Genomic DNA, 15,715 nt, shown 5'->3' with positions numbered 1-15,715 from the left:
ACCCTCCATGTATTTCACCTAGTGTGTTCCTTGATTCAATTGTTCGTCTATCTTTCCTAAACCCTCCTTGTATTTCACCTAGTGTGTTCCTTGATTCAATTGTTTGTCTATCTTTCCTAAACCCTCCATGTATTTCACCTAGTGTGTTCCTTGATTCAATTGTTCATCTATCTTTCCTAAACCCTCCTTGTATTTCACCTAGTGTGTTCCTTGATTCAATTGTTTGTCTATCTTTCCTAAACCCTCCATGTATTTCACCTAGTGTGTTCCTTGATTCAATTGTTCGTCTATCTTTCCTAAACCCTCCTTGTATTTCACCTAGTGTGTTCCTTGATTCAATTGTTTGTCTATCTTTCCTAAACCCTCCTTGTATTTCACCTAGTGTGTTCCTTGATTCAATTGTTCGTCTATCTTTCCTAAACCCTCCTTGTATTTCACCTAGTGTGTTCCTTGATTCAATTGTTCGTCTATCTTTCCTAAACCCTCCATGTATTTCACCTAGTGTGTTCCTTGATTCAATTGTTCGTCTATCTTTCCTAAACCCTCCATGTATTTCACCTAGTGTGTTCCTTGATTCAATTGTTCGTCTATCTTTCCTAAACCCTCCTTGTATTTCACCTAGTGTGTTCCTTGATTCAATTGTTCGTCTATCTTTCCTAAACCCTCCTTGTATTTCACCTAGTGTGTTCCTTGATTCAATTGTTTGTCTATCTTTCCTAAACCCTCCTTGTATTTCACCTAGTGTGATCCTTGATTCAATTAAACTTGTTACTTCTTGTTCAATAATTTTATTGTATAATTTACCCACAACTGAACTCAGTGAAACACCTCTGTAATTATTAGCTTCCACTTGTTATTGTTATTGATTCAGAACTATTGACTGACTCTTCCTCAAATCTTGACACAGATTTTATCACCTTATTCTCAAAGTCCCTTCGCTTCTTCCCGGTAAAGATCTTTTCGGGACAAGATGTTATTCTGATTCCGTTCACCTAAATATTGCCAATAATCAGTTAATACATCTTTAACTTTGTCCTTTTCTAGTACTAAATTTGATTCTTACTTGAGAACTACTGTTGTGTATGGTCTTTCTTTTGTACCTCTTAACTAACGACCAGTATTTCTTACTGGGGTTTCCACCTGATTTTGAAACATTGATGCACTGTTTAACTTTAAATTTACATTCAATTTGTTTCTGTTTAATAATATTTTGTGTACACTTCTTATCATCCAAATACTTCTGCCATAAACTTTGGCCATATTCAGTATTCATATTATTGTTAATGTTATTATCATGAACCCACTGTCTGTGTTTACGATTTGAGTTCTTTCTGACTTTGATTGAAGCTTTGTTCTTTATCAAACCATGGTTTACATGAGCTTTTTATTGTGTGTTTTTTTCTATGACGTCATGGCATATTTCAGTAACAGAGGTTAGCCAATAATTCCAAAGTTCATCATGTATTTATATACATACAAATTAAAGTATTTTGACTCTGTATTAGAAAGCAATATTTGTACAGATAAAGTGACAAACAGTAAAAAAAAACTGGCTAGTTACATTTCTCTTATAATCATACACAATCTATTTAGTATCTAAAATGTGCTTTCCATGTTGTGTATACTCTCACTGCCTGATCTGGTGACTTGTAAAAGTTCCCTGATATCATCGTCGTCATCATCATCATCATCATCATCATCATCATCATCATCATCATCATCATCATCATCATCATCATCATCATCATCATCATCATCATCATCATCATCATCATCATCACCACCACCACCACCACCACCACCACCATCATCATCATCATCATCATCATCATCATCATCATCATCATCATCATCATCATCATCATCACCTTCAGTGTCACTCTCATCTGACTTACTGTCACTACTTGAGTCATCAGTACATGTTTTATTTTGCAACGAATGGGGAGAATGCCAATGTGCAGTACAGGTTTCAAAGGCTATATATGTATTTCTTCAATAAAAGAGTGATAAACTTGGCACCAGTTACTATAACTATTAATTATATATATGTAGATATTTTAACAACAACATTCACAGACAGTGTGAGTGATAAGGTGAGATGGTACACTCAATAAAATGCATCGTTTTATAAAATACATTTCCTTACAATATATGTATTTGGCATGTAAAGTACTCGTAAATATAAATGTTGAATGTTCATCTCACTTTTACACGTTACATCTCAAAACACAAAACAAATTGACAATAATTGAATCTTCAATTTGGCCACAAAACTACGGATTGTAATATGTGACCCGCCCCCAAACATTGTAATGCAAAATATTACCCTTCCCCATGAACAGGTTTGTAAAATGTGACCCACCACAATTCCTCCTCCCCTCCCTCCTCTAAATACCGAAGGCTCCCTAAGATTAAGATAAGTTACTTCCCTATCTGAGCTTTCCAACGAAAATTTGAAAGTTCGATGTATTTGGTTTATTTTTTCACTCAAATTATTTAGTTCGGCTTGGGTGCCACAAAATATCATGGATACGTCATCCCTGATACGTGATCAGAGTGATATTTTATTTTGTGTAGATTTCAATAATGCGACTTTCCAGTTCATGGAATGCTATGTCGGCTATTTCCGGTGATGCCATCCTAGATCCTACATCCATATGTTTGTGTGTAAAATTCATCATTAAATTCAAGACTTAATGTGTTTTTCGTGAGAATCACTGTAGTATTCGGAGATACACTGTTGGTTGTTTTGTAATTTTATAATAGATTAACGTTTGTGTAACTTGCAAGTCAAGTCCTCTGCCAACTGCAATGTGCAGCGTATTTGTGTACATAGATACCACGTCTAGAGTGACTAGTATCGAAATGTCAGGAACTACAGTGTGTTCAATTTTTTTTAAAATGAAATGTGTTGAGTCCTTTATGTACGTTGGTTATTGTTGCATAATTGGTTTTCTAAAAATTCTGATATGTGGCTTGTTGGGCTGTTACAGCACAGTCACTTGTGAGCTAATGGTATACTCCATCAACGGGCAACGGTATGTTTTATCATCCTAGAATAGAATATGATTATCATCCTAGAATGGAATATTATCATCCGGAGTAGCTCACAAGTGACTGTGTGTGTTACAGCCACTGATAATTGGCCTGCCTACAAATTGTGTTCCTCACAGGTAGGACGTTATAGCCAAAACATTGTTATATTTAGCCTGTAGACCACGAAAACAACAGTCTAAGAAATAGTACACGCTCCTATGCATGTTACATTATAATGTACATTCATCCCATCTACTACTAGTACACATGTACAGTTACTCGTCTTCCAGCGACTCGGGATCTACAACAGCGCCACCAACGACTGCTAACCTTACGCTTGACATCGCCCAATAATGTCACTCGTTCTCACCACATCGGCTGTTCCAGTTACCATAGGTATGAAGAACCGGGTACTTTGAAAATGGATGGGATTAATGTACATCGCAGGTGTTAAACAATAACAGATGTTCGAAATGATAAGGAATGGGGATACTCGACCCGATCAATGTTCGTAAGAGTAAGACTTCATCACCGTACTAAGAGTACAGCGATCACAGTGTGTACGCAGAGCCTCCGCAGCCGGCCATATTTGCCTGTAAATTGTAATTTGTTGAAGAGCCGATCGTTGTTGTGGAAAGATATATAAAGTATCAAAGTTTAAAAAGGCATTTATCTTTTTGAGATATCCAATCACAATCAGGCATTTTCTTGTGACAGTCTGTGTACTAAGCATTGATATACTGTCAACTGCATTGGTGGTAACGTGTCCATTGTACGAGATGGCTGACGACGATGAAGTTCAGGTGAGAGACGATGTACAGTATTTATATTATGTTAAGTAGCTGATTGTTTATTGTCTTTGGTTCGTCGTGACACTGTCACGTTACTTAAATATTCCGCTAATTCACACATTTACATTTCATTTCAACTTGTCAGTTTACTGATGTGATCAGTTAGATTATTTTAACATTTTATATTGTGTCATGGCCAGAGTTATATATGTCACAGCAGATCGATGTACATTGGATGTATTTAAACTGCCCCTTTGAAATGTTTTTGTTGTAGGGAACTGAAGTATAGGTATTTGGGATTTGAAAGGGACGATGCAATAATTCGTTTACCCCATGGCTATACATTTAATCTGATGGACAACAACAATTACATATAAACTGATATAAATCACCATGGTGACAGATTATCTGGGTCCTGATGTTCTCTTCAACTAAACAAAATTCTAATTTACAAATGTCAGGTGTGCCAATTTGTGTCCTTTGCCTGTGGTATTTGTTTTATTTTTTTAGTATATTGTGTCATCTACGTTTTGTGAAAATGCAATTTACACTTGACTTTCTGCCCAGAAATTAGTCAAAGTACATGTACTTTGGGATATCTGTGAACATGCTCCTTGTACGACCCCCAGACTGTATTTACCAGATATCAATCATTGCCATTTAATGATGCAACAACTTCTTCTTTTCTGTTTTAGTTTGAAGATGCCCATGAGGAGGTACAGGTGTAAGTTATTATCTATACTATCCTTCATTTTAAAATAATTTCTTATCTCAGGATTCTTTGTTTTTCCAATTTACCAGTACTATATATTAGTGTACCATTGTACTGTCAGTTTGACCTTATAGACTCTTCTCTGAGTGTAGTTTTCTATAAGTATCAACTGTTGATACTTTGATACAACAGTACCTACAGGTCAACAAACTTAGTTTATACAGTAGTTGAACACCAGCCTTTGGTACTAGATTCGTAATTTGTATGTGTCACATGTCACATGAGAGTCACCTTTGACCTTATGTACTGGTTCAACCATTATAAGGTCAAAAAGTGACTTCCAGGTGATAATTATGATGATATGATATGGCAAAGATTTATAGAGTGTCTCACATGTTCACTAGTGCTGTACATATTGCTTATCTCTGTCTTGGTTACGACATTGACATTTGAACCTTTGAAACACTAGAGTATACATTGTTTATATTTTGTGAAAGTGAAAGGAGACTTTCATCCATATATATCTGTGGACTCCACTCCATTCTTGTGTCACGTGATTACAGTGAGGAGTCATGTGACCAACCTGGACTGGTGAACAAGTCTACGACTGTGGATGAAAGCTTTAGGTGTGCTTCCAGTATATATCAACTGTTTGTTAGTGTTTTATTATTTTAAATGTGGTGACATGGTGTTGTACAATTTAGTCTCAGTTACCAAGATACAATCTCAATAAAAAAAAGCAACAATTGTGAATGATCAATCATTTGTAGGAAAGTTTGGTCCTAACAGCACTCTCTGAATGGAAAGTTTTTGTGTGGTTGTTCTGTAGTTCAGCCAGATATTCATATGCAAATCTGTGTGCATAGATTTCTTAGTTATGATAAAGATTTTGAAGTGAATACTGTAGGTTACTGCAAGTAGACTGTAGTATAGATAATGTAAGTTATGTAAGGCCAGTGTAAATTACAGATTACAATAATGTACTATGACCCTAAACTGTTTTGACGTATTTGCGAAAAAATAAACAAAAGCTCAAAAATTGTGAAGTCTTGCAAGAAATAGTGGATGGGGAAACTGACATCAATTTAAAAAGACAATATAAAACTGTTCTTCCAATCTGTAATGGCTGTACATCTGATGGGAAGGGAAGAAACCAATAACACAGAGGCCATATGGAAAACAATGGAAAAAATAACTTCCTGAACTAGACACTCACATATTAAAATATAACAATTAAAAAAATCTACCTACCCCACCTATTCTAAAATTGAGTGTAATCGGAACCACACAATTTATTTTTTCAGGCCTCATTATGTACTGTTAACTAGACAGACATCTACATGTAGACATACACTGACCATTGGTGGCGCTCTTTACTATACATTTTACCACTGCCATAGTTGCATGGGTCTACCATAAGGTGATTCACCATATAGCTTAAAACTTAGTTTTGATGACACATTTTGACAAAGAATTATTGAATTTTCAATTAAATTAATTAATAAATGCAGACTTTGCTATTATAAATGAAAGACAGTATTATTAGGTGGGAAAAAAGGAAGAACTATAGTTATACCTACATGACAACTTTTTAGTCCCCGCGGACGAAGTCCGGAACGGGGACTTATGGATTGGGTTCTGTCTGTCCGTCCGTCCGTGCGTCCGTCCGTGCGTCCGTCCGTCCGCAGCTGCTTCTTGGAGATGCCTGGACCGATTTTTTTCAAACTTGGTACAGGGGCAACATACTATGGCATACATATGCACATCAATTTGTTTTATGATACGATCCAATATGGCCGCCTAGCAACCATTTTGTTTGCGAATTTTCCCTGTCTAAAGCCATAACTCAGACATGCTTTAACAGATCTCATTCAAAGTTGGTATTAGGACAGTGTTCTATGACATGCATGTGCATATCCATTTTCATTGTGATACAATCCAATATGGCTGCCTGGTAGCCATTTTGTTTGTGAATTTTCCATGTCCAAAGCCATAACTCAGACTCCATTTTCATCATGATATGATCCCCCATACCCAACCAATCCTTTATTGTTGGAGGCATATTCCATGTCCAACAAGCACACACAACATATCTAAGTCTGTTTGTTTTAGGTTCACAAATGTTGTTGCGTGATCAGAGTAGTGATAATTCCTTAAAACCCAATTATAGCGGGGACTATGTCATTATCAATGACTTGTTAGTCTTGTAACGAGAACTTGGTGTGAACTTGAAAGGTTACCAACACAAGCTGAGGATGCCAGTGCCTCTAATGTGCAGCGTCAGACACCTGTCATGTATAATGTGTAGTGTCAGACATCCTGTCATGTGTAATATGTGTAGCTTCAGACATCCTGTCATGTGTAAACACCCTCAATTTGCACCTTTGTTTGGTTGTCTAACGTAAAAAGAAAGTCCAGCTATATAGCAGCTAGGCTAGACACTTTTGACATCACTCGGCATATATAATCAGTGGTAGAATAACATAGAAGAGCGCCACCAGTAGTTAGACCATGGCATGGTACCTGTAGACAGGTGTGATAACCATATAGGGAATATTGCCCTCAAGAGGCAAAAGTGTATCAGTTCATTAGTACCCAATTACATTATATTCACCCTACTTAGTACTTGTGGTTTAGTCCATGTACCCCTTTGGACAAGTTGACTTGTTAACTATCAAACATGGACATGTAATTCTTTTCTTTAATAGTTTAGTTCCCCCCCCCCCAGTCAAATTAACAAATTCTCTTTCCCCCTTGGTCAAATTGACCAATGCTCTTTCCCCATTTGGTCAGGTTAACTAAAATTTCCCCCTGAATTGAAACTAATTTGTACAATCCTACTGGCTTCCTGTAGCATAGTGGTTAGCACTCAGGATTAGCAGTCAGGAGGTCATAGGTTCAAATCCCACTGGAAACAGGGGATTGACCGAAACCCAGAGTGAGTTTTGTATTAACTGACTCAATGGGTAGGCTGTATCACTCATTTGTGTCTCACTCACAAGACGACTGCAAATATGGGGGGAGGAGTGACTCCTGGAGTAATGACCCAATGGGTAGGCTGTATCACTCAGTTGTGTCTCACTCACAAGACGACTGTAAATATGGGACTCCTGGAGTAATGACTCAAACAGTCAGGGATAATTACTCACATGGAGCCCACAGGTGCTATGTTTGCTGGGCCTGGGTGACTCCGGGATAGCCTGTGGACTGACTGGGAAAGCCTTGACAGTTCCACAGCAATATGATGTAGAATGTGTAACATAACCCTGTCATGTAGTCCTCCTGGTGTTGTCTAAAACCTGAATGGAACTCTGTAGAAATGTGTTTGTATTTGTCTGCATAAAAAGAAAATCACTGGGAGGAATTCCATGCACAAAAATTTTAAATAATAAAAAAAAATTGTACGATCCTATTAAAACCACAACCAAACCCAAAATAATTCAATCTTATCTTAATATATTTGCAATAATACTTATATTGAGAATTGAGATGTATACAAACAGAAATGTGATGAAGTCAAATAGTGAATTATAATAGACAAACTAGGCATACCAGACACTACCCAGGGTTTTATAAAGAAATGGGTGAGTGTCTCTATGGTAACTGTAACAAAGGAATGCCATGTGTGCAATTGTTAATGATACAGACCTTGTACTCAAGTATTTGTCACATAATTTAACATTTATAATCTTTTATATGTAACTATATCTAAATAGCTTGCTACAATGTTGATTTGTATGTAACCATGGTAATAGTTTGCTACAATGTTGATTTGTATGTAACCATTGTAATAGTTTGTTACAATGTTGATTTGTATGTAAACTATAGTAGTAATATGTATAGTCAGGGTCAATTTCTATGTAACCATGGTAATAATTTCCTATAATGTTGATAACCTAAAGTTATTATAGTTATTATAGTTTGTGGCAATTACATACATGTAACTAATAGTTTCCTACAATGTTGATATGTGTAAACTAATTGCTACAATGTTGACTTTGATAGACATGTGACTTGAAGTTGAACTTTGTTTTACTGAGAAACAAGGGAAAAAAAGAGAAAGAAATTAGTGCAAGAGAACAGATCAAACCAAGATATGTACTTGGGTGAAGAAACTCTTCTTTGTAAACATTCCAAAAACATATGTACACTGAAAGATGTGTAATGTATGATTTCTGGGCTTTAAACAAAGAATTGCCAGTGTTTTCAATGTGGTCTGTTCTCTTTGACATTTTATTTCATTATTGCTTTTCCAACAATTTCCATCAAAATAAAAGAGTTGAAACACTTTGTCATTCATAAACAAAAGACTAACAATAACCTATTGTTTTCACCTTTCATTAACTATAGACATGTCTCAGCATGTAAACACTGTTACATCAAGAAATGTCAAATCTATCCACGACATAACACAAACTAAAATGTAGAACAAAAATCTACAAAGTCATCATATTGTTATATTACAAGTTCATACTATTCTTAATATTTCATCAAAGTTGTTATTCCAAAGTGTAATTAAAATGTATATATTTTGTATATTTTGTATAATGTATATATTATGTTTATTTTCAACAAAATTGTTGTCATATTCCATGATTCAAAACAAATTCCGTTCAATATCTCAGTTATATAATACTGTAATTTGCATAGTGATATCAGTTCAGAAATGTTCAATGGAAATACATAATAATGTACAATGAAAGAAAATATCCTTTTCTTCTTAGTAAACTTTACAAATGTAGGAATTAAGAGTTGATTTTCTAAGAGTGTAGATGTTTCCTTCCTAATTTATGGAAATATCTTACAGTCAATACAATTCAATACAAGACAAAATATGATTTGGAAATAGCCATCAAAATATAAATAATATGCGCTTGTCAACATATACTACATAGCACTCTGTAGAGATGGTATATTAATATGGGACTATTTATCAAAATGAATTCACCAACCCACCTACCCCTCATCACAAAATGGTAGCATCCTTTGATGCAAATATTGGTATGACTATGATTAGCATATTGTAAATGTGTGGGTAGGTTTTAGCATGTCATATTTATGGTTCATTTTGGGACTGATATAGCATCACTGTATTGTTACTGGTTGGCCAAGGCTGACCGTCCATCCTGCATTTACATTGTAATTTACATGAAATAACTTAACAGCTAAGTCGGCCAGCAGTCTTTGGAGACATCTACAGTATTTTTTTTCACCCTTATAATATAAGCGATATGAGTAACTCAAAGTCTGATGGTAGCCAAGAAAGTGGTGATGGTGCTAGTGCTATGAACAATGTGGAAACTGAGTGAGTTACAATACACTATAATTGTATCAACTTGTGTATATGAATTAACAGACAACATCTGGTGTTCTTGCATCATTTATCTAGAGGCAATAATAATGTTGTTACTGTACATTTAATACAATGCTGTGTGTATGTATGTAGACAGTCACTCTATGATTGATGAAAAAAATTATGTCTTATTCAGACAAATTTTTTATTCATTGCTGCAGTGTATTATGTCTGTTTTTATAGCAAATTTTCACTTTAGTTGGTAAACTCTAAATTTTAAATGCCATTTGTGTGTGTGTTTAATTATGTTTAAAACATAATGGTAATGAAGTTTAGTTATGCTATCACTCATCTTTTGGTTTAATAGGTGTGGGTGGGTGTGGATGTGGGTGGTCATGTGGGTGTATGTGTACATGTATGTATGTATGTATGTATGTGTGTGGTGTGTGTGTGTGTGTGTGTGTGTGTGTGTGTGTGTGTGTGTGTGTGTGTGTGTGTGTGTGTGTGTGTGCAAGTGCATACATATCTGCATGTGAATGTGTCTGTGTACATGTACATATATGTGCCTGTACACACCTTGAAGTGAAACAGAGTGGTAAAGTCTGATATATATATACAATGGACATGCATGTATACATATGAGTGTGTGGTTTTTTTGTTTTTTTTGTTTTTTTTTGTTTGTTTGTTTTTTTTTTGGGGGGGGGGTTAATTTGTGGCGTATGTGTATGCGCATACATGACAAAGTAGAAACTGTCAGGCTAACTGTGATTGTACATGTTACTATAGGGTTGCAGTTAAAAATATGTTTAAGGTATATATGTTTAGTTTTTATTCAGACTCTTCCAAAGAGTGGCATGGGTCACTTTGACCTCTGTCTTCCAGTGTTTGGGGTCATTCTGAAATTTAGGGACAGTAAAACAGCACTTTATCGCATACCACAGTAGTTATCCACTCAAATATATGTATACATAATCAGAAATTCACCTTTAGTGTTAAAGGATTAATTTTTTTCAATTATTCAAACAATTTTAAATGCTACAACCAAAAATCAATTGAACAGAAATTGTTGACTGAAAACACTATCAAAATCCTCAGAATAATGTAGATGTGGAATAGAGAACACACATAGTGTTATGCTACATATGTGGAATGGAGAACACACATAGTGTTATGCTACATATGTGGAATGGAGAACACACATAGTGTTATGCTACATATGTGGAATGGAGAACACACATAGTGTTATGCTACATATGTGGAATGGAGAACACACATAGTGTTATGCTACATATGTGGAATGGAGAACACACATAGTGTTATGCTACATATGTGGAATGGAGAACACACATAGTGTTATGCTACATATGTGGAATAGAGAACACACATACATGTAGTGTTATGCTACATATGTACCTGATATCGATGTGGAATAGAGAACACACATAGTGTTATGTTACATATGTGGAATGGAGAACACACATAGTGTTATGCTACATATGTACCTGATATAGATGTGGAATGGAGAACACACATAGTGTTATGTTACATATGTGGAATGGAGAACACACGTGACATAGTGTTATGCTACATATGTGGAATGGAGAACACACATAGTGTTATGCTACATATGTGGAATGGAGAACACACATTATAGTGTTATGCTACGTGGAATAGAGAACACACATACATGTAGTGTTATGCTACATATGTACCTGATATAGATGTGGAATAGAGAACACACATAGTGTTATGCTACATATGTGGAATAGAGAACACACCTACATGTAGTGTTATGTTACATATGTACCTGATATAGATATGGAATAGAGAACACACATAGTGTTATGTTACATATGTACCTGATATAGATATGGAATAGAGAACACACATAGTGTTATGTTACATATGTACCTGATATAGATATGGAATAGAGAACACACATAGTGTTATGTTACATATGTACCTGATATAGATATGGAATAGAGAACACACATAGTGTTATGTTACATATGTACCTGATATAGATGTGGAATGGAGAACACACATAGTGTTATGTTACATATGTACCTGATATAGATATGGAATAGAGAAGACACATAGTGTTATGTTACATATGTACCTGATATAGATGTGGAATAGAGAAGACACATAGTGTTATGTTACATATGTACCTGATATAGATGTGGAATAGAGAAGACACATAGTGTTATGTTACATATGTACCTGATATAGATGTGGAATAGAGAAGACACATAGTGTTATGTTACATATGTACCTGATATAGATGTGGAATGGAGAAGACACATAGTGTTATGTTACATATGTACCTGATATAGATGTGGAATAGAGAAGACACATAGTGTTATGTTACATATGTACCTGATATAGATGTGGAATAGAGAAGACACATAGTGTTATGTTACATATGTACCTGATATAGATGTGGAATAGAGAAGACACATAGTGTTATGTTACATATGTACCTGATATAGATGTGGAATGGAGAAGACACATAGTGTTATGTTACATATGTACCTGATATAGATGTGGAATAGAGAAGACACATAGTGTTATGTTACATATGTACCTGATATAGATGTGGAATAGAGAAGACACATAGTGTTATGTTACATATGTACCTGATATAGATGTGGAATGGAGAAGACACATAGTGTTATGTTACATATGTACCTGATATGTGTTTGTCTTACAACTTGTAATACATTTAGTTGACTTTCCTATAGAATTGTATTTCCCATTGTTTCATTTAGTTTGAATACATATATGACAACACTACATGCACAGTACTCATAGACATTCATAAAGTAGCATATATTAACGATAATGTAAGTTGAATTTATCAATATTAACTTAATTCTATGACTTTGATATAAACCCAAAATGTGTATATGCATGTATATGTATAACATATTGGAATATTATGCTAATGTATTCATTATGTTAATAACTTCAGCCAAGGTCACTTGAATTCTGCCATTGTCAGTTTTCAATTATGTAATCTATTCATGGTGATCTGGGTTAGGTCAATTACTAAAACTACTTTATGGACAGTGATTGGTCGCTGTTACTAAACTGTTATATGACTTGTATGAAGGAAAGATATGCAAACAGTGGATTGGAAGTGTAAGAAAAAGTACATTTAAATTCTGAATGGTGAAAATTTAAGTACCTCAGTAATGTAATAAAAAGATGTTCAGTAACTTTCACATTACCTTTAGTCCTTATTATGACAAGCACTACAAGCATGGAATATGGTAGCCTAGAGACTAGTCCTACTTGTAGATGGAGTACCTAAACACTGTGCATCCTGAGGAATTATATACAACAAGCCTATTTCAAGACAGTACATGTGAAATCATTGCATACTAAAATAATAACAAAAGTTGTCCCAGCAGTCAAATAATAGAACTCTATTAACTATCTACCAGTCCTATTTCACTTCTCTTTGATGAAAAAATTCTCTGCTCAGATGACCAAGAATCTCAATGTCAAAACATTTTCCTAATTCTTCAATGCATCCACCTGAATGTATGTAAGCATAATATACATTGTGTGTATGCCACTATATTGGATACACTGTTGAACATGTGTAAGTTAGGGCAGACGTTGAAAACCTACATTGGTAGTGTTTGAAATTATGACAATTTCTGATTTTGTGACTTTTGGTAATTCAAGTGGAGACTTCTCTAGTCAAATATATGTCAAGTGAATAAGTATTTGATTTATTGCTAATATTTGATCACTGGGCATGTTAACTCTTTTAGTTATTGCCATTTCTGGCAAACCCAGTAAAGGTTTCATACCTGGATGTGGCTCTTTGCAAGATGGAGAAACTTTAAGGAGAATTATTGTGAGTCTATAAGCAGTACTATCTATTAGCTAGAGGCTAACCATTAACCATGGCCCTGAATATTTCTTCACAATAATTGGTTGGAGCTAAGTGTCTCCCCTTTCTATGGATCAACTAATGTAATCCACCATATTTACACATACATGTATACCCATGTGATATGCAGTTATCTTTTGCGTGTAATGGTGACTGAAGCAAGTAAAGTCAATATATAGCACTCCTCAAGTTTGTGGAAATGTACAATATATATATATTTATATACATTAACTGTACATCACTCTCTGTGCCAGCCCTGTACTTCACTCTGTGCCAGCCCTGTACTTCACTTTCTGTGCCAGAAATGTACTTCATGCTATAACACATGTACCAGCCCTGTTCTTCACTCTCTGTGCCAGCCCTGTACTTCATTTTCTGTGCCAATAATGTACTTCACTCTCTGTACCAGCCCTGCAGTACTTCATTTTCTGTGCTAGTAATGTACTTCATTAATTGTAGCAGTATCTGTCTTGCAAGACATAGAGTATTAACTCTTAGTATATATGAGGTTATTACATGTACATGCTATCACCTCTTTGTTTATCGCATCAATGGAGTGCAGTTCTGCAATGTGTTGCAAGTCGTAAAAGGAGTGTCACATTTGCTATTGCTATAGAGAGTGAAGTACAGGGCTGGTGTAGAGAGTGAAGTACAGGGCTGGTGTAGAGAGTGAAGTACAAACTAAACAAACGATGATGTGATCCGACAAACAAAGTGGTGATATCGGGTATATATACCATGCAAGAGCCAGGCTCAAGAATATGGAATATATACGCTGGTCATTCCACATCCTGACAATGCATGTCTGTGTCATGACAACACGTGTATATAAGTCATTGTTCTGATGTGTTCGAAATATGAGTCTAAACGCTCAAGATTGACATTACTTTCCATTTTTTTTTTATTACTGCCCATGGTATAATAATATAATTCACCTATATTTTTCTTCATTCAGCCAGAAAATACTTGTGACCTAAGGGTTGTCACTACGAGTCACTAGATAAGTAGTGACAAAGGCCCCTTAGGTCACTCATATTTTACTTGGCTGAACAAAGAAATATATTGGGGAGTACATGTAATATCAAAATTATGTATGTATGTGATTGTACATGTTACTATAGGGTTGCAGTTAAAAATATGTTTAAGGTATATATGTTTAGTTTTTATTCAGACTCTTCCAAAGAGTGGCATGGGTCACTTTGACCTCTGTCTTCCAGTGTTTGGGGTCATTCTGAAATTTAGGGACAGTAAAACAGCACTTTATCGCATACCACAGTAGTTATCCACTCAAATATATGTATACATAATCAGAAATTCACCTTTAGTGTTAAAGGATTAATTTTTTTCAATTATTCAAACAATTTTAAATGCTACAACCAAAAATCAATTGAACAGAAATTGTTGACTGAAAACACTATCAAAATCCTCAGAATAATGTAGATGTGGAATAGAGAACACACATAGTGTTATGCTACATATGTGGAATGGAGAACACACATAGTGTTATGCTACATATGTGGAATGGAGAACACACATAGTGTTATGCTACATATGTGGAATGGAGAACACACATAGTGTTATGCTACATATGTGGAATGGAGAACACACATAGTGTTATGCTACATATGTGGAATGGAGAACACACATAGTGTTATGCTACATATGTGGAATGGAGAACACACATAGTGTTATGCTACATATGTGGAATAGAGAACACACATACATGTAGTGTTATGCTACATATGTACCTGATATCGATGTGGAATAGAGAACACACATAGTGTTATGTTACATATGTGGAATGGAGAACACACATAGTGTTATGCTACATATGTACCTGATATAGATGTGGAATGGAGAACACACATAGTGTTATGTTACATATGTGGAATGGAGAACACACGTGACATAGTGTTATGCTACATATGTGGAATGGAGAACACACATAGTGTTATGCTACATATGTGGAATGGAGA

General features: G+C 35.2%; 1 protein-coding gene across 2 annotated transcripts in view; it reads left to right on the top strand.

Moving 5' to 3' along the window:
• The first annotated feature begins 3,388 nt into the window (after positions 1-3,388).
• LOC144436283 (tetratricopeptide repeat protein 39B-like) overlaps positions 3,389-15,715 on the top strand; it is a 45,605-nt gene continuing 33,278 nt past the window's right edge. Inside the window, exons 1-2 of one of the 2 annotated variants that reach the window (XM_078125030.1) lie at positions 3,389-3,839; positions 4,523-4,551. In XM_078125030.1, coding sequence (XP_077981156.1) covers positions 3,816-3,839; positions 4,523-4,551 — 53 coding nt within the window. In that variant the 5' untranslated portion in view covers positions 3,389-3,815. Of the gene's footprint in view, positions 3,840-4,522; positions 4,552-9,628; positions 9,845-15,715 lie in introns of those variants that run through there. The other variant, XM_078125029.1, reaches the window with a different exon arrangement.

This window comes from Glandiceps talaboti, chromosome 6 (genome assembly GCF_964340395.1).
Source record: "Glandiceps talaboti chromosome 6, keGlaTala1.1, whole genome shotgun sequence".
NCBI classification, from domain to species: domain Eukaryota; kingdom Metazoa; phylum Hemichordata; class Enteropneusta; family Spengelidae; genus Glandiceps; species Glandiceps talaboti.
This window is presented reverse-complemented; position numbering and strand designations above follow the sequence as displayed.